Source organism: Artemia franciscana, chromosome 12 (genome assembly GCF_032884065.1).
Source record: "Artemia franciscana chromosome 12, ASM3288406v1, whole genome shotgun sequence".
NCBI lineage: Eukaryota > Metazoa > Arthropoda > Branchiopoda > Anostraca > Artemiidae > Artemia > Artemia franciscana.
The window spans coordinates 37,765,613-37,791,768 of record NC_088874.1 but is presented as its reverse complement, the minus strand read 5'-3'; the positions used below and the strand labels follow the sequence as shown (position 1 = coordinate 37,791,768).

The 26,156-nt window shown below is 33.8% G+C and overlaps 1 protein-coding gene and 1 long non-coding RNA gene across 3 annotated transcripts in view; both read right to left on the bottom strand.

The window, feature by feature from the left end:
- Window positions 1–18,302, bottom strand: part of LOC136034078 (probable G-protein coupled receptor B0563.6) — a 63,578-nt gene extending 45,276 nt beyond the window's left edge. The window contains exon 1 of one of the 2 annotated variants that reach the window (XM_065715197.1): window positions 18,232–18,302. In XM_065715197.1, coding sequence (XP_065571269.1) covers window positions 18,232–18,266 — 35 coding nt within the window. In that variant the 5' untranslated portion in view covers window positions 18,267–18,302. Of the gene's footprint in view, window positions 1–8,641; window positions 8,769–18,231 lie in introns of those variants that run through there. The other variant, XM_065715196.1, reaches the window with a different exon arrangement.
- Window positions 18,303–25,224: 6,922 nt separating this feature from the next.
- Window positions 25,225–26,156, bottom strand: part of LOC136034077 (uncharacterized) — a 61,770-nt gene continuing 60,838 nt past the window's right edge. The window contains exon 5 of the long non-coding RNA XR_010619110.1: window positions 25,225–25,665. This is a non-coding gene — a long non-coding RNA (uncharacterized LOC136034077). The remainder of the gene's footprint in view (window positions 25,666–26,156) is intronic.

Below are 26,156 nucleotides of genomic sequence, written 5' to 3'. Positions count from 1 at the left end.
TCTCTCTCTCTCTCTCTCTCTCTCTCTCTCCCTCAAATGCACCTTTTACCAAGACTTTCGTAAAAGCTCTGTTAGTCTATCTCAGATTCCAAAATACCCCCTATGAGCCTTTTAGTGGTATCTATGTCTCTCAAATTTCATTTTCTTATATCTCTGCCTTTTCAATAAATATTCTAAACGTTTGACTTGCTAGCGTACCCTAAAAAAATTGGAAACATTAACAAAGCACCCAATAAAATATTTTTTTTTAAATAATGGCATGTAGAATATCATTATAAAAATAAAAATGAGTGCTTTGAGTCTATTACATAAAATACTTCATTATGTTTTCTCTCGACATGACCCATTTTCCGTTCTTGTTTTTTGCATGAGTTTTAACATGGTTTCAGCTACAATCGCCTCATACCTTGCATCATTGCTATTATTGGGTTCATTGAATGTATCTATTGGTATACGATCAATGATAGCGATAATGTTCTTATGTGCTTTGTTTTTCATCAATTCGTCATTGTTTTCCCTGGTGATATTGTCTACAATTGCCCTCTTTATTTTGCTTTTGAATTTACTCTATTATTTTGTCTATTATCACATAGTTTGCATATTTTTACATAGTTTAAAGTTTCGGCAAATGCTATCACCAGCAGTATTAAAAATCTGGCCTTCATCTACAACTAGTACTTTTATGTGCATTCTCCTCGAGCACTAACATTTCTTGACAAGTTACCCTCGCATATCCATCATCATAAAACTTGAATCCTTTCGGTACTGAAAAGGATCCTAATCTCTCACTATTATGACAAAGTACGCATAGATTTCCGGTAGTGTTACCGGTAGTTGTTTCATAGATCCAACATTTGTATTTGCCATTATTTAATGCAACGATAACTTTTTCATGTGCACACACTTTCTTCGAATGTTTCATTTGCACTTTTTTTAAATGATTTAAGTGTTTTGCCTTCCAGTGCACATTTAATGTTGATCAAAACATACGATAAACCATCTACTGTTGATGTTCAAACATAGAGTACTATGGGAGCACCAATATAAAAAATGCTCTTCAAAAATTGGGGGAGATAAAGTTGGGAGGAGGGTCATTAGAGCCCTGATGGGGGACATGGGGCCCTGGAGGCAGGCAGGGGTATCTAGAGGGATACCTGGGACCCTTCTGGGTGACAAAGAGCCATGGTTGGGAACACCGGGTCATTGATGGGAATAGGGACGGCCAAACTCATGCACAAACCCCCCGATAATGGAAAAACAATGCGCTCAGAATCATTAAACTACAAAAATGATATCCGGCCGTTTTTAGTCAAGATCAATTATCTATAATCAATAATCGGCTCGATACCATTAGAGTAGAAAAAGATCCCTTCCAAAGGTATATTAGAATCCAAACCAAAAATTCATTTATTAGACATCTTGTCACTTCAAACCTACTTCAAGTATTGCATAACATACCTGAGAAACGAGACTCAGCTAATAATCCTTCCAGATATTTTCATATCGACTGGAAGTGATTACGTAATACCAGATGCTCGTCAGACCCAACGTCTCCAATAGCACTTTGCGATCCGTGTGTACTCAGAGTGATGGGATATGTGTTTGGTCGGATTGGTGGGATATGTGTATGCTCAGAATGGTGGGATATATGTGTGCTCAGATTTGTTGAAGGTATGCTACTTACAAGGTGGCCCAAGATAAAACCTGAAGTTGGATTTTGAAAGAAAGTAGCTAAAACCCAAAGCAATCCTTCTACCAATATTCACAAAATAAATGCATCTTGAACATTCAGCACACCCTCGATAATTTTGCCATCGAGATCAAAAAATGAAGGGATTGCTAGAGACTGATGAAGGCCTAATGAAAGAGTTTATTACCAGCTATGTTTTTCAAATATTTTTACCTCAACCTGAAAAACAATCAAAATGTTACTGGAAATTTGCGTTTCGACGCACAGAATTGTAAATATACTTGTAAATTTTAAATAGCTGAAAGCAAATAGCTTTAATTTAGGGGCCAGCTAACTTAAAGGGCCTCCAGAGACCTTTTCTTCTACAACTCCTAAGGAGACTAGGGGTCATCCAAGGATTAAGAGGAAAAGCCTTCTTAGACTTACGATTAGAAGGTGAAACAGAACAAATATTCTTTACAGCTTCTTTAATAGACTCCCAAGAAGTTTCAAACAAATTACAAAATCAGAATCATTCTCAAAATTAACCCAGGAAATTTCCGCCAATCTTGACCTATGAAGCGTCAATTCCGTTTCACCAAATCTAAAAGGCCTCTTACCAGACTTACTAGTCCTTTCAACAGTCATTAGCGTAAACAGGGAAATGATCAGAAATGCCACTCACTAAAACATAATTTTAGATCAACGTAGCCGTACAGAAAATATTGTCAATCAGAGATGATATACTCTCTAGTATGCGAGATGGGATACATACAGAATGTTAAGTACCTGCGGCAAGCATGGATGAAAGAAAATCCAGAAATACGGAAGATCTTATATCCATCAAATTTATGTTAAATTTAGCTATAATAATTAACTTAGTCGACTGTTTGATTATAACATCCAGTAGATCTTTAAGGATGCATAGAAACAGAGGAATAGAGCCACTAGGAGATTAATAAATAATACCACCAATTAAATCGAACACCGACTCAGAGATACCTTCAATATTTGTAGATAAATCTGTTCTATCGGAATATGGGATAGTATTAGAAATGTACAAAGGAAGACCACACTTTGCTCTCTTTTGTCGATTCTGCCACTCTATCTTATAACCTTGCAAATCCAAAAACATATCGTTATTAGGATCTATGAAAGTCTTACATAAACCAACAACATCAGGTAGGCCATCAGAAACAATATTTTTTAGATGCTTAATTGAGGAACAAAGACCCTGAATATTCAAGTGGAGCACTCGAAAATATCCATCTTGTTTGGCAGTCTCCCTTATATTCGAAACATATCTACTCGTTACTGAGGGGTTCGTTGCGGTCAAATAACTATTAACATGCCGAATAGAATTATTAATCATGCTTACAACATTTCCCGGATTATTTTATAGCTCCAAAAGTCGTTGTTCAACTTAGGACATACCTAATTTGTCAGTAAAAAAAGACAACCAATTTTAGATATTGCTTTAAATAAAAAAAAATACACGTAAAAAAGAACAACAACAAAAACTACAAAAAACATATCTAAAAACAGTCTACAAATGATCGAATCTTTCGTGTCATTGATTGAAACCTAAGCTAACTTAACCCAACCTCGCCAAACCAAACCTAAACTAATCTGAACTAACCTATTATCATCAAACCTTGCATTAAATTGAAAAAGGTGACTGGCAACACCGACTAAATTCAAGGAAAAAAAAGTATTTCGGACATTCACCGGTGAATGTTGATATTCACCAATTGACGGACATTCACGGTAATATATATATACTTCATGGTATGAGTTTGATCATAAAAGTGGTGGTGTGGGGGTGAAATTTATTGGTATGCCTCAAGGAATGATAGAAGTAAGCATTTTAGAATGTTTTAAAGCGGTTTTCAGAATTTTTTTTTAATTAAAGCTAAAAGTGTCTTCCATATCATTGAATAAACAATAGTTATGTGCAATGGTTTCCCAAAAAGAATGACAAAATTAATTCCAATTTACTTAAAGGGTTAATAAAGCTAAAATATACCTTTTTAAACGTTTGCTGGAACGAGCATTTACGCGCAAATAACAGGACCAAAATAAGGGAAATAAAATTTCCTTATCATAAAAAGTGTAACCACATTTTCGCACTATCAAAAAATAGTAGGACAACTGGAAAATAACAAATTATCTATCCAACAATTATTATGACAGTTAATCAGACAAGATGAAATTAGTTATCAGTATTATTAATTTTGTAAATTACGTAAATCATTTAATTTTTTTAGAATATTGTAAATTATGTAAGCTCCCTTGACGGTAATCTCTTTTAAAGGATCATTCTTTTTCAAGAAACACTAGTGGGCCAAAAACTATATAAACGCTTATTTACTTTGAAAATATTTCGAAATTTTGCATATTATAAGGACGTAATATATATAAAAACATATTGTAATATAAAACATATTACAAACATCGCTTTTTAACATATACATATTGTAATAAAAAGCGAAGCACGAGCAATAGTAGTCCGTTTTGAAAACACAATTTTAGAGTGGTTTTGTAAATTTTGTTTTGTTTAATGCTGATTCGAGAATTGTAACTTTTAGTCTCATTTAGCAAAAACAAGTTATAAAGGAATTGCTCTTTTATAATTTTTGCCACTACTACCCTGTGTTGCCCCTTACTTGCGGTTCGTTACCACAAACTGTAGCTTCAAAAATTCTTTTGAAGCTACGTTGTTCATATGCATGCCTCTTTTAACCCTTTTTTTCTCATTTAATACATAAGGTGGCAAATTTTTGGTGGCACTTATTTTGGTGGCAAATTTCTTATTTTTAGAGCGAGTATAAAGTTTGGACATACTCACGGCTGAAATGTTGACCATATTTCCAAAGAGTAAATTAGTGCAGTAAATTTATTTTATTCGGCCAATAGGGCTATCATGAAAATAAGAATCTAGGGGCAAAATACTCCCCTGCTTACTTTCATCTACAACTCACCGCCATTGCTTGCAAGTTTTTAGATTCAACAATGGACAGGTAAGCATTAAGGGTGTCCCCTGGCTCACTCATCCTTTCCAACTAATATGAATATTTGTACAATATTCTAATTTACTCTTTTTTTTATAGAAATCATCCTTTTTTGTATTTTGTTAATTTGAACCTGGACAGAACTTGTTTCCCACCATCCCAGTGCTTTAAAGCCTCAAATGCAACAACCCCTAGGCGAATTTGAAGAAGGGGAGGCTTTTTGACGAAATTTCTGAATTTTGTATTATCATTTTTCATAAGGTATGCCTTTTCTTTGTCCTTCTTGAATGAGTTTCTTCGCATTTGATGCTGATGATTGCGCCTGCTATTTTAGCAAACAAAAGTTTTCGGAAAATTGGCAACTCCAATCAATAAAATGTATACCCATGGCTCGTCATGGATATGTATGACGAGCTTTTGGTAATACGAGGTTACCATAAGCCTTTGGTAAGATTAAATAAAAAAACAAGTTTTTTTAACTGAAAGTAAGGAGCGACATTAAAACTTAAAACGCACAGAAATTACTTCGTATATGAAAGAGGCTGCTTCCTCATCAACGCCCCGCTCTTTACGCTAAAGTTTGACTCTTTCTCTCAATTCTTCTTTTTAATACAGTAAAAAACTTTAGCGTAAAGAGCGGGGCGTTGATGAGGAAGCAGCCTCTTTCATATACGAAGTAATTTCTGTGCGTTTTAAGTTTTAATGTCGCTCCTTACTTTCAGTTAAAAAAACTTGTTTCTTTTATTTAATTTCTGAACGTTTTTGAATCAATGCATGTTTTGATTTTGGCTCTCCGCAGAGGAATAATCAAAACGAAATTTGCATATTTTTTTTTTGGCTTAATGGCTTTCTCATAATTTTGATCGAATGATTTTGAGAAAAAAAGAGCGGGGGACGAAACCTAGTTGCCCCCCGATTTTTTGGTTAATTAAAAAGGCAACTAGAACTTTAAATTTTTTACGAATCTTTTTATTGGTAAAAGATTTACGTAACTTATAAATTAGCTTACGTAAAGAACTTTTGTATTCTCATGTTTTTATTACATATATGAGGGGATTCGCCCCATCGTCAGTACCTCGCTCTTTACACTAAAGCTTAAATTTTATCCCAATTCATTAAGAATGACCCCCTGAATCACAAAAGCCGTAGAATAAGTAGTTGAAATTACTGAAAATACTTTAGCGTAAAGAGCGAGGTATTAGAAGGAGGTGATCCCCTCATATGGGTAATAATTTCTGTTTGTTTTAAGTTTTATTGCTGTTCCTTACTTCCAGCTGAAAAAGCTTTTTCACATTTATTTTTTAATTGTTTTTTTAAATAATGCTAGTAAATACTGCTCTCCCTTCATGGAAATTTTCTTCTCCCATTACAAATTCTCTAAGGAAAGTTCCCCCAGCATATCCCCCTCTTCTCAACCCCTCCCCCAAACCAAAAAAATCCTCCTCAAAACGCCTGTATACTTCCCAATAACCATTACTATATGTAAGCACAGGTCAAAGTTTGTAACTTGTTGCCCCTCCCACGGGGACTGTGGGGGAGTAAGTCGTCCCCAAAGACATAGTTATAAGGTTTTTCGACTACGCTGAATAAAATGGCTATCTCAGAATTTTGATCCGTTGACTTTGGGAAAATAATTAGCGTGGGAGGGGGCCTAGGTGCCCTCCAATTTTTTGGTCACTTAAAAAGGGCACTAGAACTTTTCATTTCAGTTAGAATGAGCCCTCTTGCAACATTCTAGGACAACTGGGTCGATACGATCACCCCTGGGAAAAAGAAAAAAAAACAAAAAAACAAAAAAACAAATAAACACATCCGTGATCTGCCTTCTGGCAAAAAATGCAAAATTCCACATTTTTGTAGATAGGAGCTCGAAACTTCTACAGTAGGGTTCTCTGATACGCTGAATCTGATGGTGTGATTTTCGTTAAGATTCTATGACTTTTAGGGGGCGTTTCCCCCTATTTTCTAAAATAACGCAAATTTTCTCAGGCTCGTAACTTTTGGAGGGTAAAACTAAACTTGATGAAACTTATATATTTAAAACCAGCATTAAAATGCGATTCTTTTGATGTAGCTATTGGTATCAAAATTCCATTTTTTAGAGTTTTGGTTACTATTGAGCCGGGTCGCTCCTTACTACAGTTCGTTACCACGAACTGTTTGACAAACATAAAAAAAATTGTAATTGCTTTCATGTTCTCATTTGAAGTAACTCTAATAGCTTCTTTTCCGTCCGCAGATTAGTAGCGACAATTGTATTTACTATTATTGGTGGTGGTTTTATTTGTTTTTAGTTGAGTGTTTTTTCTTTTTATCTGGTGCTGAGGACGCCTAGTTTAGATACAGGCAGAGTATCTGAATTATTTTAGTCTCTCATATCTTTTCTCTCTACTGGCCACAGTCTCGTTTGAAGCTTTTTTTTTTTTTTTTTGCGGAGTTTTATCTCTCAAGTAAGTAAGTAATACTAATACTACAAGTAAGTAAGTAAGTAAACAAGTAAGTAATAAACATATGACTTTGTCATCTGGCGTAACTTCTGTGAAGATAATAGGTGAAGGCCAAAGGCTCAAGCAGCCGAGTCTAACTCATGAGGATGACTGACATGTTTTCAGGTTCCTCATCAATGACCCGCTCTTTACGCTAAAGTTTGACTCTTTATCTCAACTCTACTTTTTAAACAGTAAAAAACTTTAGCGTAAAGAGTGGGGCGTTGATGAGGAAGCAGCCCCTTTCATATACGAAGTAATTTCTGCTCGTTTTAAGTTTTAATGTCGCTCCTTACTTTCAGTTAAAAAAACCTGTTTTTTTTATTTAATTTCTGAACGTTTTTGAATCAATGCATGTTTTGATTTTGGCTCTCCGAAGAGGAATAATTAAAACGAAATTTGAATATTTATTTTCTTTGGCTAAATGGCTTTCTGATAGTTTTGATCGATTGATTTTGAGAAAAAAGGAACGGGGGAGGAAGCCTAGTTGCCCTTCGATTTTGTGGTTACTTAAAAAGGCAACTAGAACTTTTAATTTTTTACGAATGTTTTTGTTAGTAAAAGATATATGTAACTTATAAATTAGCTTACGTTACGAACTTTTGTATTCTCATGTTTTTATTGCATATATGTGGGGTTCACCCCCTTGTCATTACCTCGCTCTTTACACTAAAGCTTAAATTTTGTCCCAATTCATTAAGAATGACCCCTGCATCACAAAAGCCGTAGAATAAATAGTTGAAATTACTAAAAATACTTTAGCGTAAAGAGCGAGGTATTAGGAGGAGGTGAGTCCCTCATATGCGTAATAATTTCTGCTCGTTTTAAGTTTTAATGCTGCTCCTTACTTCCAGTTGAAAAAACTTTTTCATATTTATTTTTTCATTGTATTTTTTGTAATAATGCTAGAAAATCCTGCGTTCCCTTCAAGAAAAGTTTCTTCCCCCATGACAAATTCCTCGATGGAAAGTTCCCTCAACATATCCCCTTCTTCTCAACCCCTCCCCCACCCAAAAATTCCCCCTGAAAATGTCTGTACACTTCCAATAACCATTACTATGTGTAAGCACTGGTCAAAGTTTGTAACTTGTTGTAACTTTTGGGCACTTAAAAAGGGCACTAGAACTTTTCATTTCCGTTAGAATGAGCCCATTCGCAACATTCTAGGACCACTGGGTTGATACGATCACCCCTGGGGAAAAAAAACACAAACAAATAAACACGCATCCGTGATCTGCCTTCTGGCCAAAAATACAGAATTTTTCTGTATTGTGAACGGGTCGCTTCTTACTACAGTTCGTTACCACGAACTGTTTGATAGGGCCGTTAATGCGTTACCCCTTTGACAGGGCTGGTGACGATAGTGTGCTTGTTTATACCTGTATGCCCGTTGGCCGACATGATTTACTGATGATTATCATACTTTGCCACTGAATTAGTGTTCAAAATTCAAATTAGAAATTTAAGAATATTACCATTGTTCAAAGATATTTTTATCCCAAAAATGAGTCATTGTAAAATTAAAATTCACTAGAACCAATACATAACGCTACTTTGGTAAAGAAAGAGTACGGACATTTTTTTTTTTTTTTTACTTAAAAGGCGTCATCATTTATAAAACAGATGTAATAAAAAAGCGTTTCAGATTTATGTGAGAAGTTCTTTAATGACAGTTGAATGTCCTTTTTGCCAGGAAGAGCTCTAAATTCCAAATCTTTCATGATTAGGTTTTGGCGTTAAATGCAGCCACTTTATCTTAAAATTTTTAATATGGCACAACAATTTACAATTTACAATTTACACTTTGTTATACAAGTATAACAAAGTGAATTTATTACAGAAACAACATCTTTTAATGAAAGCTGAATATTCTGTATTTAGCTTTGAAGGGGATTAACACTAAGAAAACAACAAATATAAAACACCAGTGAATGCAAAACAAATCTGAACACATAAAACTGGTAAGTATTCAACGGGGACCTATTAAAACGCGACCGCAATCCAGTCACGTAAGCAGAATTAATATGAAAAAAAAATTTGGAAGTCATTTTATAAATTGAATTACATAAAAAAAACTAATTTTTTTAGCTGAAAGTAAGGAGCGACATTAAAACTTAAAACGAACAGAAATTACTCCGTATATGAAATGAGTTGTCCCCTCCGCAATCCCTCGCTCTTTACGCTAAAGCTTTAAATTGTTTTAAAAAGTAGAATTGTGGCAAAGAGTCAAACTTTAGCGTAAAGATCGAGGGATTGCGGAGGGGACAACTCATTTCATATACGGAGTAATTTCTGTTCGTTTTAAGTTTTAATGTCGCTCCTTACTTTCAGCTAAAAAAATTTGTTTTTTTTATTTAATTTCTGAACGTTTTTGAATTAATGCATGTTTGGTTTTGGCTCTCCGCACATAAATTATTAAAATGAAATTTGTATATTAATTCTTTTTTTGGCTAAATGGCTTTCTATTAGTTTTGATCAGACAATTTTGAGAAATAAGGGGTGGAGAAGGAGGCCTAGTTGCCCTCCAATTTTTCGGTTACTTAAAAAGGCAACTAGAACTTTTAATTTTTAACGAACGTTTTTATTAGTAAAAAATATACGTAACTTAAGAATTAACTTACGTAACAAACTTTCATAACCTTATATTTTTTTTATGTATACGAGGGGATTTGTACCCTCGTTAATACCTCGCTCTTTACACTAAATCGTAAGTTTTGTCCCAATTCTTTAAGAATGACCCCTGAATCAGAAAGGCCGTAGAATAAATAGTTGAAATTACTAAAAATACTTTAGCATAAAGAGCAAGGTATTTATCTCCTCCTAAATACCTCGCTCTTTATGCTAAAGTATTTTTAGAACCCCTCATATGCGTAATAATCTCTGTTCGTTTTAAGTTTCAATGCTACTTCTTCCTTTCATTTGAAAAAAACGTTTTCATGTTTATTTTTCATTGTTTTCTTATAGTAATGCTAGAGAATCCTGCGCCCTTGTCATTGAATTTTTCTTCCCCCATGACAGATTCCTCCAAGGAAAGATCCTCCAACATAGCCCCCTCTCCTCAGCCCCACCCTCAAACAAAATAAAATCCCCCTGAAAACGTCTGTACACTTCCCAATAACCATTACTATATGTAAACACTGGTAACCAATTTTTCGGTTACTTAAAAAGGCAACTAGAACTTTTAATTTTTAACGAACGTTTTTATTAGTAAAAAATATACGTAACTTAAGAACTAACTTACGAAACAAACTTTCATAACCTTATATTTTTATTATGTATACGAGGGGATTTGTACCCTCGTTAATACCTCGCTCTTTACACTAAATCGTAAGTTTTGTCCCAATTCTTTAAGAATGACCCCTGAATCAGAAAGGCCGTAGAATAAATAGTTGAAATTACTAAAAATACTTTAGCATAAAGAGCAAGGTATTTATCTCCTCCTAAATACCTCGCTCTTTATGCTAAAGTATTTTTAGAACCCCTCATATGCGTAATAATCTCTGTTCGTTTTAAGTTTCAATGCTACTTCTTCCTTTCATTTGAAAAAAACGTTTTCATGTTTATTTTTCATTGTTTTCTCATAGTAATGCTAGAGAATCCTGCGCCCTTGTCATTGAATTTTTCTTCCCCCATGATAGATTCCTCCAAGGAAAGATCCTCCAACATAGCCCCCTCTCCTCAGCCCCACCCCCAAACAAAATAAAATCCCCCTGAAAACGTCTGTACACTTCCCAATAACCATTACTATATGTAAACACTGGTCAAAGTTTGTAACTTGCAGCCCCTCCCCCAGGGATTGTGGGGGAGTAAGTCATCCCCAAAGACATAGTTATTATGGTTTTTGACTATGTTGAACAAAATGGCTATCTCAAAATTTTGATCCGTTGACTTTGGGAAAAAATGAGCGTGGGAGGGGGCCTAGATGCCCTCCAATTTTTTGGTCACTTAAAAAGGGCACTAGAACTTTTCATTTCCGTTAGAATGAGCCATCTTGCGACATTCTAGGACCACTTGTTCGATACGATGACCCCTGGGGAAAAGAAAAAAAAAACAAAACAAAAAACAAAAACAAATAAACACGCACCCGTGATTTGTCTTCTGGCAAAAAATACAAAATTCCACATTTTTGTAGATAGGAGCTTGAAACTTCTACAGTATGGTTCTCTGATACGCTGAATCTGATGGTGTCATTTTCGTTAAGATCCTACGACTCTTAGGGGGTGTTTCCCCTGTTTTCCTAAATAAGGCAAATTTTCTCAGGCTCGTAACTTTTGATGGGTAAGACTAAACTTGATGAAACTTATATATTTAAAATCAGCCTTAAAATGCAATTCTTTTGATATAGCTATTGATATCAATTTTTTAGAGTTTTGGTTACTATTGAGCCGGGTCGCTCCTTACTACAGTTCGTTACCACGAACTGTTTGATAAAAAGGAGTCGTCGTGAAAAGTTACGATTCCAGGGGTCCCCGGCCTTAACGAGTTTCTCCTTATCTACGTCACTACCCCGCCTTATCAGGATCGTGGCAATTTTGGCAAAAAAAAATAGAGTAACGAAGAAAAATTAATTAAGTCACAGCCAGTTTGTCAGTGGCTGTGCTTTACTGTTTGTCAAAAACTGGTTGTTTTTATTGGGGGGGGGCTTAAGTTAACATCCCCCTAAACAAGTTTTTATGAACTTTATTAAAATAGTTGTATACCGGTGATAAGCGAGATCATTATTAGCTAAAGAAAATATTGTATCTGCATTTTTCTATTTTTCCAAATTCAATATAAAACGTTTCTGTATGTCTGGTCTCGCGTTATATGTGCTCAGACAAGAATAACTGAGAGGTAAACCAATGGTCCAAATTTATTGGCTAAATTCATTGGAACTTTTTTTTATAATACGAAATTTCTCAGCCTTGTTGAAAATTTAAGAGAAAAAGCGTGGGTGTGAATTTGCCATCCCCTCTATCTCACCTTGGTCATTACGGTTGAGAGGACGACTTTGGCCTTTGTATGGTGATCATGGTCCAAATGTTAATATGTAAAGAGTGACGTTTCATGCTTGAAAAGTTTAGTTGTGTAGTCAATTGAAAGAGGAATAGAACCCAAGCAGACATGCTTGCTTCATATAAGCTAGATTTTGTTGTCAATCTTTTCGAACTTAATAAAATAAACCGTGGGGAGAAAATGTAAACAAAAATTAAAACCGTTGGTGTGAAATGTGAATAATACGAATCTTGTATTTCGCTAATAAGTGCAGACTCATCGGCTGCAGGGTTCTCGACCTTTTTAATTTGATGATGCAACTCACATAAGTACTCTGGTATTCTTTAGATAGTCCTCATCATTTTTGAGTAGATAAGAGACAAAAGATTTTTGGAACCTTCTCATCCCTACCACCATTACAAAATTGTAAGTTCCCTTCTCCCATGCCAACAGTCCCAGAAAGTTTCAAATCAATTGTCCGAACCCTTTCCAACATCATTTTGATAAATTGGGCACATATAATAACTTTCGATTTCTTCGTAACTTCACAGCGTATTATTATATTATCAGGGTGACAGGAGCTCTTAGCAAAAAACTCTTAAAAAGATCAAAGACAGAAAAATTCAGACAAAAAGACAAAATCTTTAATCCATCCCTTTCAGTCATAATTTTTGGTCCATTTGGCACTCAAATGCTCCCCGACATCTGTTAATGCGCTGTATTTTAACCTTTGGTAACATTTTATCTTTCGATATACCTCAATACTAAACGATGAATTGTCTCATAGGCATTATGGTACACAAAGTCTAAAGTAGTTTGAAGACAAAAACTTGATTGCCCCCATTCCCTTCTCTTTCTGATTTTATAGAATTTTTCACTGGAGATCTCAGGCACCCCCTCCATGCAAAACTCGCTTCACCCATGAAAAATTCCTCCGTGGAAAGATCTTCCAAGGTAGTCCTCTCCCCCTGACCCCCCTGCCAACCAGAAAAAAAACAAAATGTCTATATACTTCCCAATCACCAATACTATATGTAAACAATGTGCAAAGCTCACAACTTTCCACCTTTCCCTCGGGGACTGTGGGAATTAAGTCGTCCTCAAGGACATAGTTATTAATTTCTTGACTATGCTGAACAAAATGGTTGTATAAAAATGTTGATCCCACAACTTTGGGGGAAAATGAGCGATAAAGAGGGCCTAGTTGTCCTCCAGTTTTTTGTACGTGTATGAGGTGTGTGTGTATGATATGAAATGTGTATGAAATGTTGTAAGAAATAATTTCGTGATCAAAGTAAAAAAAAAAAAAATCGGAGGATATGACAGTGTGTATGAAAGGCTCTAAGAAACAATTTTGTAAACAAGGATAATAAAAAAATAGAATCTGACAGTTTGAGTGAAATTTTCTAAGAAACAATTCTGTGATAAAAAAAAATCAAGAAAAGCGAAGAACGTGCCAATGTGTATGAAATGTTCTAAAAAACTATTTTGTGATCAAAGAAAAATCAAAAATATTTAGGACCTGACAATGTGCATGAAATGTCTTAAGAAACATTTTCGTGATCAAAGAAATTTTTTTTTAAAAAATCGCAGAAGCTGACAATGAATATGAAATATTCTAAGAAACAACTTTGTGATCACAGAAAAAAAAGTAAAATTTGACAATGTGTATGAAATGTTTTAACAAACAGTTTTGTGATCAAAGAAAAACATCAAAAAACAGCGTAGGACCTGAAAATGCGTATCAAATATTCTAAAAAATAATTCTACGATCAAAGAAAAATTAAAACAAACGTAGAACCTGACAATGGGTATGAAATGACCTAAGAAACATTTTTTGTGATCAAAGAAAAAAATTCAAAAAATTCGTAGAATATGACCATGTATCTGAAATAATCTAAGAAACAACTCTGTGATCAAAGAACAAGTTTTTAAAGAAATCATAGAATCTGAAAATGTGTATGAAATGTTTAGTGAAACAATTTTGTGATAAGAAAAAAAACGTAGAATCTGACAATGTGCATGAAATGTTCCAAAAGATACTTTTGTGATCAATAAAAAAGAATGAAAAAAGTAGAATCTGACAATGTGTATGAAATGTTCTAAAAAACAAATTTGTGGTCAAAGAAAAAAATCAAACAATATAATAGAGTCTGTCAATGTGTATGAAATGCTCTAAGAAACAAATGTGTGATCAAGGAAAAAATAAAAAAAAAATCATAGAATCTGACAATTTGTATTAAATGTTCCAAGAAACCATTTTGTACTAAGAAAAAATAAAAAAGAGTTGAATCTTACAATGTGAATGAAATGTTCTAAGAGACAATTTTGTCATCAAAGAGAAAAAAAATCATAGAATCTTACAATGTGTATGATTATGTTCTAAGAAACCATTTTGTGATCAAAGAAAAAAAAAAATCATAGAATCTGACAATTTGTATCAAATAATTTTGTGATCAAAGACGTTTGAAGATAAAACTTCCTTCTAATTATCTCCTGTATAAATCGAGAACTACACCACCTTATTATAGAAACGAGCGAAAATAGCATATTCAAGTTTAATTTTACTATTGCTACCTAATCTCTAACCTAATTCTATTATTTTGGAATGAACTCTTAAATATTTTTTGAACTCTTATTATTTTTTGAACAAACTTTTAAACTCTTAGGTGGAATTAAGCTTATTTCGTCACTTTTTAGTTGATTCTCTATCAAACAGCTTGTGGTAACGAAATGTAAATAAGTGTAATGCTTTTGGTCACTCGGTCCACTGCGACTGAAGACTGTACAAGCCCAACTTTCAGCTGCCTGGAGTGAATCTTTCTCAGGGGTCTTTAACGCTCGTTAAGGTGAGCCCACCGGGTACAAAACACCCAGTACTAACAGCCGCAAGTGTTATATCGGCAACACAACAGTCAATCCGAATGCCTAGGCAAATATGCGCTGGTCCTAACCGAGTTCAAAATAAGGATATCCCAGGTTCTCTATCAACTACTGTATTAACTGAAAATACAGGGCAAGCACAAGACAACCAATGACACTTATAAAAACGCCTAACAAAACCTAAACCACATTTACTGAAGACTTATGCTATATCCTTTTGATTATGCCATTAATTACATAATTTATATTTTTACATAATTACATAATTTATATATAATTTATATATCCTCTTGATTGCAGTATAGTTAGACGACAAATGACTTAAAACCAAGAGAGCCAAGAGTAGAAAACTTTACTTTTTATACCTTCCCAAAAAACCACATTTTTCCTGCCAGCTACTTTTCTGTGGTTAACTGACGTGCGCCGAACCGGCTAAAAACTCGATAAAGATTTTCGAATAGGATTTCATTGGATTTTTAAAAAGAAATATTTTTTAACATTTAATCAATAATAGTTTATATTCTTTATATTCTTATTACATAAGAAGTGAAGCGGCTCAATAGTAACCAAAACTTTACACAACAGAGATTTGATGTCAATGTATACATAAAAAGATTTGGCATATCAAGCTGATTCCAAATATATAATATTCATTCAGTTCAGTGTTACCCATACATGGTTATGAGGTTGAGGAAGTTTCCGGGATTTTTGAAAAAGGAGGAAACACCCTCTTAAAAGTCAAACAATCATAGTGAAAATCACAACATCAAATTCAGTGTATCAGAGGGCCCTATTGTAGATGTTCCAAGGTCCTATCTGCTAAAATGTGCAATTTTATGTATTTGTTATAAGAAAGATCTCCGATGCGTGTATACTTTTTTATATTTTTTTTCCAGGGATGATCGTACTGAACGAATTATCTTGGAATATCACGAAAGAACTCATTAGACCAGAAATTGAAGGGCAAATAGAAATTGGAGGGCAAATAGCACCCATCCCATAACTTTTTTTCCCCAAAAGTCATTTGATAAAAATTCTTAGATGGCCATTTTGTTATGTATAGTTGAAACGCACAATAACTATGTCTTTGGAGATGACTTGACCTCCCTCCACAAAAAACGCCCATGGGAGGACCACAAGTTATGTTGCTTACGCATTGTTTACATAAAGTATTTGTAATAGGGAAGTATACCGACAATTTTAAAGGGGGAGGTTTTCCGGAAATATATTTTCTACGAGGAAAATTTTCCATTGGGATGGAAGTTTCTGGGGGTGAGCTTTGCAGGGGAAACTTTAAAGGGGAGGCAATTTGTCAGAGTTATTATATGAAATTCATTTTATTTGTCTTACTATGCCGTTGGTGACCACATTTTAAATGTGACGATACTTTGGGGGAATTGTTCGGGAAATTTGTTTTAGCAGAGCTGGAATTCCCCGGGAGATTTTTGCGTGGGGAGAGGGATTTCCCACGATAGAAATCCTCCATGGGGGAATTATATGCAGGAAAAATTTTTAATTGGGGGAGGGATATTTGGGGAATATTTTCCACGTAGGAAGATGCCCCCGTGGCCTTAAGAAGGATCAGATATTAAAAAAAACAAGTATTTCTTCAAATGAAGCATGCTAAGGAGTATTTTTCAGGCGGAATCCTAAGCAAGAAATATTCTGGGTGAATTCTCAGCAAGGATGGAATTCTCTGAGGGTGATTTCCCAGCAGAAGAATTTTGCGTGGGAGGAACTTTCTATGGTGGAAATTTCCGTGGGGAAAATTCCCACGTGGGGGGGGATATCCGGGAATATTGGAAAAATGGTCCAAAATTAAATAAAAGAAAGAAGTTTTTTTCTACTGAAAAAAAGGAGCAACCTTGAAACTTAAAGCGAGTGCATGAGTGTGGCTGCCCCCTCCTCAATACCCTGCTATTTACGCTAAAAGTCAACCTCTTGTCCCAATTCTTTAAGAATGGTTCCTGAAACACAAGGACGGTGATAATAGAATCAGAATTTTTTTAAGTTTTTAAAAACTTTGGCATGAAGAGAGGGCTTTTGAAGAGAGGGCATCCCCCTTCATATATGGAATGATTTTTAATTGTTTTGAGTCTTATTGTTGCAACTTACTTTCCGTAGTAAAAACTTATATATGTATATATATATATATATATATATATATATATATATATATATATATATATATATATATATATATATATATATATATATATATATATAATATATATATATATATATATATATATATATATATATATATATAATGAAAAGAGAAATCATCAGTGCAACAGCACAGACACATTAAAAAAAAAGAAAAAAAAGGGCGATAAAAGGAGAAAAGGAAGACTGTTTTCCTAAATTAGTGATTAATATAGACCAGCACTTGAATGAGGCCTTAACCCTACTCATCCATACAATCACATAGGTCAAACAGCATAGCCATGCACAATCAACCATAAAGAATAATCCATGGACAGGCAGTCATGTCGTCAATAAGTATAAGTCGCCATTTACCAAACAATAAAAACAGTAAAGACAAATAATTCAGAGGCAACAACCCAGCACAAGGGCTCATCAGGAGAAAACACTTGTCTATAGGGTTTCGGCACTTTAATTTCTCTACCCAGTCAAGTGTTGTGCCTACCACAGAATACCCATGGTATCCCCGTGTCAGGTATCACCCCCAAAATATATGCCTATGAAAAAACAAAAAAAAACAGCAAATGTAGAACAAACAATTAACATCAAATATATATTTATATATATATATATGTATATATATATATATATATATATATATATATATATATATATATATATATATATATATATATGTATATATATATATATGTATATTTATATATATATATATATATATATATATATATATATATATATATATATATATATATATATATATACATATATATATATATATATATATATATATATATATATATATATATATATATATATATATATATATATATATTTATATATATATATATATATATATATATATATATATATATATATATATATATATATATATATATACATATATATATATATATATATATATATATATATATATATATATATATATATATATATATATATATATATATATATATATATATATATATATATATATATATAGAAAAATAGCAAACATATTTAAAATTCCAAGTTAAAAACTTACGGAAATTCTGGATCCATAATCCGATGCTGGTTCATTCCCTAAGAAAACTGACCAGTAAGACCAAACATTTCAAAAACTGATTTTGTTTATTTATCAAAGTGTTGGGAAAAATCTCTTCTCGGTTTATTTAGTTTAAGACGCTCACTAACAGATTTTTGAACAAACTGAGGTGTGCTTTGATAGAAGTTCAAAACAGTATATCTGTTATCAAACCGCTTATTGCACTGAACAGTGAGGAAATAACGGCCCTTGTTCATAGCATCGCATACACTAAACTCTAAATCCGTATAACATATGAAAATTACGCTTTTAGTAGTTAAAAGAAATATATCTGAAAAAATTTTTTTAAGAAAAGTTAAGAAGTTTCTTTTTTTAAATCCTTAAACAAACAGGAATTACGTCATCTGGTATGTCAAATTTAAAATCAAAAGTTATTACTGCAAATAAAAGTCGAGTCACCAACCCCGTAAACTCATCATGGGGTAGAAGCTAAATTTAGAGGGGGGTCAAGGCACCCCTTAGATTTCTAAATACCAGGGTCAGTTGCGCTTCGTTGAAAACAACGTGTTTCGAAAAGTGGTTAAGCTTTTTTATTCGTTAAAACATAAAAAAGTCTACAGGTAAGAAAAGATATTTACCGAATAAGGCAGGTCCCCCAAACAACATGGCAGGGTTTTCCGGGCCTTTTTCATATTTATGTTTGTGTTGAGAGGGAACATCGTAATTAGCTTTTCCCCAGGCACCACCGACAATAGGAACAGCCAAAAGTTATTCCCACTTTTTTGAAAATTGAGCAAATTTTTCTCATAATAGTTGATGGGTTGGGCAGCTTTGAAATTAATGAACTACGTACATTTGGAATCAGTATAAAAATTCAGTTCTTTGTTGTATCTGCTGTTATCAAAATTATTTTTCTATTTTCTTTTTTTATAGCGTTTCGATGACTATTGAGTACTTGTAAGCTCTTTGCTTACAAGTACTAAGAAACGAATTGATAGATTTTGTATATTTATTAAATAAAAAAAAAAATTTTAACTGAAAGTAAGGAGCGACATTAAAACTTAAAACGCACAGAAATTACTTCGTATATGAAAGAGGCTGCTTCCTCATCAACGCCCCGCTCTTTACGCTAAAGTTTGAATCTTTCTCTCAATTCTTCTTTTTAAAACAGTAAAAAACTTTAGCGTAAAGAGCGGGGCGTTGATGAGGAAGCAGCCTCTTTCATATACGAAGTAATTTCTGTGCGTTTTAAGTTTTAATGTCGCTCCTTACTTTCAGTTAAAAAAACTTGTTTTTTTTTTATTTAATTTCTGAACGTTTTTGAATCAATGCATGTTTTGATTTTGGCTCTCCGCAGAGGAATAATCAAAACGAAATTTGCATATTTTTTTTTTTTTTTGGCTAAATGGCTTTCTCGTAATTTTGACCGAATGATTTTGAGAAAAAAGAGCGGGGGACGAAGCCTAGTTGCCCTCCGATTTTTTGGTTAATTAAAAAGGCAACTAGAACTTTTAATTTTTTACGAATCTTTTTATTGGTAAAAGATCTACATAACTTATAAATTAGCTTACGTAAAGAACTTTTGTATTCTCATGTTTTTATTACATATATGAGGGGATTCGCCCCATCGTCAGTACCTCGCTCTTTACACTAAAGCTTAAATTTTATCCCAATTCATTAAGAATGACCCCTGAATCACAAAAGCCGTAGAATAAATAGTTGAAATTACTAAAAATACTTTAGCGTAAAGAGCGAGGTATTAGAAGGAGGTGATCCCCTCATATGGGTAATAATTTCTGTTTGTTTTAAGTTTTATTGCTGTTCCTTACTTCCAGCTGAAAAAGCTTTTTCACATTTATTTTTTAATTGTTTTTTTAAATAATGCTAGTAAATACTGCTCTCCCTTCATGGAAATTTTCTTCTCCCATGACAAATTCTCGATGGAAAGTTCCCCCAGCGTATCCCCCTCTTCTCAACCCCTCCCCCCAACCACAAAAATCCTCCTGAAAACGCCTGTATACTTCCCAATAACCATTACTATATGTAAGCACAGGTCAAAGTTTGTAACTTGTTGACCCTCCCACGGGGACTGTGGGGGAGTAAGTCGTCCCCAAAGACATAGTTATAAAGTTTTTCGACTACGTTGAATAAAATGGCTATCTCAGAATTTTGATCCGTTGACTTTGAGAAAATAATTAGCGTGGGAGGGGGCCTAGGTGCCCTCCAATTTTTTTGGTCACTTAAAAAGGGCACTAGAACTTTTCATTTCCGTCAGAATGAGCCCTCTTGCAACATTCTAGGACAATTGGGTCGATACGATCACCCCTGGGGAAAAAAAACAAAAAACAAAAAAACAAAAAAACAAATAAACACGCATCCGTGATCTGCCTTCTGGCAAAAAATACAAAATTCCATATTTTTGTAGATAGGAGCTCGAAACTTCTATAGTAGGGTTCTCTGATACGCTGAATCTGATGGTGTGATTTTGGTTAAGATTCTATGACTTTTAGGGGGTGTTTCCCCTATTTTCTAAAATAACGCAAATTTTCTTAGGCTCGTAACTTTTGATGGGTAAGACTAAACTTGATGAAACTTATATATTTAAAACCAGCATTAAAATGCGATTCTTTTGATGTAGCTATTGGTATCAAAATTCCATTTTTTAGAGTTTTGGTTACTATTGAGCCGGGTCACTCCTTACTACAGTTCGTTACCACGAACTGTTTGATAATTGACAAACTTTCTGCTTAAAGTTGTATATTGCTTCACTGAGAGTGTTTATGATTGTAAAATATCCCGTTAATGGGTAAAAAAAGCAAGAAAAAAACTTATATATTCTAAATATAGCTTCTATCCGTTGTTAGTGCCATTGCCAGGGTTACCCCCTCAAACCCCACTCTCTACCTTAAAACGAAGTAATTATGTAGGACTTTTTTGAGGAGACCTATGGCACAGGAATTATTATCAGATCTGGTCAAATATTTTTTTAGTGATTGCAATTGAAAACGCTGCGGTAAATTTAAAGAGGAATTCATTACTTATGTCAATCATTTATTACGTCATCACTTACGGACAATGTGAGCTGACTACGCAGTGTCTTTTTTATTCTCTTTCCATATTTGATGGTCGTTTCGCTGTTTAAATATATTAAATATATATATATATGTATATATATATATATATATATATATAATATATTAAATATAAAAAAACAAGTTTCTTTAACTGAAAGTAAGGAGCAGCATTAAAACTTAAAACGAACAGAAATTACTCTGTATATGAAAGGAGCTTTTCCTCCTCAACGTCCCCCTCTTTACGCTAAAGTTTGACTCTTTCTCTTAACTCTACTTTTAAAACAGTAAACAACTTTGGCGTAAAGAGTGTAGCATTGAGGAGGAAAAGCCCCTTTCATATACAGAGTAATTTCTGTTCGTTTTATGTTTTAATATCACTCCTTACTTTCAGTTAAAAAAACTTGTTTTTTTTTATTTAATTTCTGACCGTTTTTGAATTAATGCATCTTTTGGTTTTAGCTTTCCGCACATGAATAATTAAAACAAAATTTGCCTATTAATTTTTTTCTGGCTAAATGGCTTTTTCATAGTTTTAATCGGGAAGTTTTGAGAAAAAAGGAGTGGGGGAGGAGGCTTAGTTGCCCTCCAATTTCTTGGCTATTTAAAAAGGTAACTAGAACTTTTATTTTCTTTACAAACGTTTTCATTAGTAAAAAATATACGTAACATACGAATTAACTTATGTAAGGAACTTCTATATTCTTATTTTTTATTACGTATATGAGGAGGTTCACCCCCTCGTCAAATCCTCGCTCCTTACACTAAAGCTTAAATTTTGTCCCAATTCCTTAAGAATGGCCCCTGAATCACAAAAGCCGCAGAATAAACAGTTGAAATTACTAAAAATACTTTAGTGTGAAGAGCGAGGTATTACAAGGAGGTGAACCCCTCATATGCGTAATAATTTCTGTTCGTTTTAAGTTTGAATATTGCTCCTTACTTTCAGTTGAAAAAACTTTTTCATATTCGTTTTTTCTTTTCTTTTTCAAATGCTAGATAATCCTGCGCCCCCTTCTTTGAAATTCTCTTCCCCAAAGAAAAATTCCTCCATGGAAAGATCCTCCCACGTAATCCCCCTCCTTAAGTCCTTCATCCCCAAACCAAAAAAATAAATAAACACGCATCCGTGATCTGTCTTCTGGCAAAAAATGCGAAATTCCACATTTTTGTAGATAGGAGCTTGAAACTTCTACATTAGGGTTCTCTGAAACGCTGAATCTGATGGTGTGATTTTCGTTAAGATTGTAGGCCTTTTATAGGGTATTTCCTTCTATTTTCCAAGACAAGGCAAATATTCTCAGGCTCAGAGCTTCTGATGGGCAAGACTAAACTTGATGAAACTTATATATTTAAAAGCATTAAAATGTAATTCTTTTGATGTAACTAGTGGTATCAAAATTCTATTTTTTAAAGTTTCGGTTACTATTGAGCCGGGCCACTCCTTAATACAGTTACCACAAACTGTTTGATTCCAAATATACAAGAATCATTAAGTTTAGTTTGACTCATCAAAATCTGTGAGCCAGAGAAAATTTAATGAAAATCCTTAATGAAAATCCCTTAAAAAAGGACCTTAATGCAAATCAAACCATTAGATTCAGGGTATCCTAGAACCCCACCGTAGAAGTTTCAAGCTCTCATCGGCAAAAATTTGGAATTTGTATTTTTTGTCAGAAGAAAGATCACGTATGAGTGTTTATTTTTTTTCCAGGGATGTTTTGGTCGAACCAATAGTCCTTGTATATTAGGAAAGGGCTCATTTGAACGAAAATTAAGAACTCTAGTACCGTTTAAGGGACCAAAAATATTGAAGGCCAACTAGCCCTCCCCCATCCCCTTTTTCCTCAAAGTCGTCTCATAGAAATTTTGAGATAGCTATTTTATACAGCATAGCTGAATAGTCCAATAAATATGCATTTGAGGATAACTTGACCCCCACAGCCCCTGCAGAAAGTCAGTAATTCATGAAATTTGCCCATTTTTTACGTTTAGTATTTGTTATTAGGAAGTATTTGGACACTTTTCTGGGGGGAAGAGTGAATTTTCTGTTGGGGGATTTTCATCGGGAAGGATTTTCCGTGGGTGGTGATTTTTCAGGGGATGGATTAACTTCTAAACTGGTAAATTTTAAACAGGGGAAATTTTCCAGAATTCCTATACGAAATCCTTTTTATCTGGCTCACTTTTTCTCTGCCGACTCAATTTTCTATGTGAAAATTTTTTAACGGCTTGGAAATGTCGGGAGTATCTTTCCGTAGGGAGGAAGGAATTTCCCAAGGGAAAAATTTTCCAGAGGGAATTTTTGGTGGGAACAACTTTCTAGTAGGGAACAGGGGCCGGGGTGGGAGGTTTGTAGGAAAATCTTTCCACGAAAAAGTGGATTTCTGGCTTCATTTTGGATTATGCATGGTAAGAACTTTCCCTGGAGGGATTTTTCATGGAGGAGAGTAATTTTCCGTAAAGGGGGAGCTGGATTTCCAAGCATTATTTAATAAGGATCATAAATTAACTAAATAAAAAATCCGTTCGATTAAAAGTAAGAAGCTACTAAATGAACACCAATCATTACTTGTGTGGGGGGGTCTCTTCCTCCTCAATACCTTGCTACTTTTAGTGAAGTTTGACTTTTTGTCCCAATACTTTAAGAACGACTCCTGAAACACAATTTTATGGAGGGAATATTGAAGCTTTTATTTATAATAATAAGTTTTTTTAAGGTTCTAAGAAAAACTGTAGTGTAAAGAGTGAGACACTGAGAAGGGGACAACCCCCTAATATACGCAATAATTTCTCTTCGTTTTAAGTTTTGATGTTAGTTCTTACTTTCAGTTGAAAATACTTGTTCTTTTATTTAATTACATAAAAAAAAACTAGTTTTTTTTAACTAAAAGTAAGGAGCGACATTAAAACTTAAAACGAACAGAAATTACTCCTTATATGAAATGGGTTGTCCCCCCGCAATCCCTCGCTCTTTACGCTAAAGCTTTTAATTGTTTTAAAAAGCAGAATTGTGGCAAAGAGTCAAACTTTAGCGTAAAGAGCGAGGGATTGCGGAGGGGACAACCCATTTCATATACGGAGTAATTTCTGTTCGTCTTAAGTTTTAATGTCGCTCCTTACTTTCACTTAAAAAAACTAGTTTTTTTTATTTAATTTCTGAACGTTTTTGAATTAATGCATGTTTGATTTTGGCTCTCCACACATAAATTATTAAAATGAAACTTGCATATTAATTCCTTTTTTGGCTAAATGACTTTCTCTTAGTTTTGATCAGACTATTTTGAGAAATAAGGGGTGGGGAAAGCCTAGTTTCCCTGCAATTTTTCGGTTACATAAAAAAGGCAACTATAAATTTTAATTTTGTCATTTCCTTTGTCATTTCATTTCATTTTTTAAAATGAAATGAAACTTCCTTTGTCATTTCCTTTGTCATTTCATTTCATTTTTTAATTTTGTCATTTCATTTCATTTGCCTAGATTTTGTCATTTCCTTTTGACCAGAAAATCTGTTTCGGCTTTAAAACTGAGACATATAAAAATAACATAATAGTATAAAATCATGAATTTCTACACAAAATTTCTTTAATCCTTCTTGTCTTTTTGTATTCAAAAAAACAAACTAACGAATGAAGAACTAAAGGAAGAATTTATTGATCATAGTCCAGGTGTAATTTCTCTTTCACAGAAGAGCCCATGGAGGACTTAATGTGGACGGGAAGTAGGGCTGGACTTATATTTATATTTTTATATTCATGAATTTAACAACTTAAAAGTAACATACTATTTTTCAGCTTCTTCTTGAATAATAAGGAAAAACTTACACTGACTTTGGAATTTAGAGGAAAAATAGCAAAATACGATTTTTCAGTTGACAACAAAACATATTGACTTTCTTTAATTATAAAAACATAAACTCGGGTTCAGTAAGTTTTGTTTATTAATTTTCCCGAACTTCCATTTTTTCACCTTTGACATAGGTGCATCAGGTATGTCCTGGAATGCATCCGGGACCAACCTATGCACATGCATGGGCGACGAAATGGCACTGGGGTCCGACTTGTTTTGTAGAACTCTTAACGAGCTTCAGCAGAGATGATTGCATCTCGGCTGATACACTGGAGTGAGTCAGGGACATCAATACTTCCATGATCCTGGGGAGGGTCAAGAACAAGGAATTTCACCACCGTCATTGCAAACCACTAAACAGAACCAAAACCGTGCGGGTTCTAGTTTTGGAGTTTTTTCTGATTCCACCATCAACATGCAAAAGCATTTTTCTCTCTGTGTTGAGCAAATCTTCTTCAAAATTTAAAGTTTTCAGAAAATATTCTCTGCATCAAAGTAATAGAGGGTATTGTACCTGAAATGGAAATTGTCAGATTAACATATTTAAGCTGATCCAGAAGAAGGCATGATTTTTCTAGGCATGATTTTTTTGTTTATCTTGCTAACACAGCTTTTTATTGAATAAGACCAATTTGAGTAGCACATTATTTAATATTTTCTGCCATGTTACTGATATGTGCTTCTAATTCTGCTCCAAAATACATGTCTTTGATGTTTTGCACATTATCAAGGTTTTGTAACGTCTATGGTAAATGGATTAGTGCAATCCAAAACATCTCCCTTGGTAAGATTTGACATTATTACCTTCAAGCAGCTCTTTGCCGTATTAAGAACTAAATAAACTTGTTCCTCTTCACTCTGAAACTCTATATTAAGTCGATTAAGAAGGAACACATAATACAATTTAAAATCACAGCGTATAAGTGCGTTGCTCACATGTATCAAGAAATACTTGACACTGTCTAAATTCTATTTTTCATTTTGGGCGAAACGCCTTAAATCTAA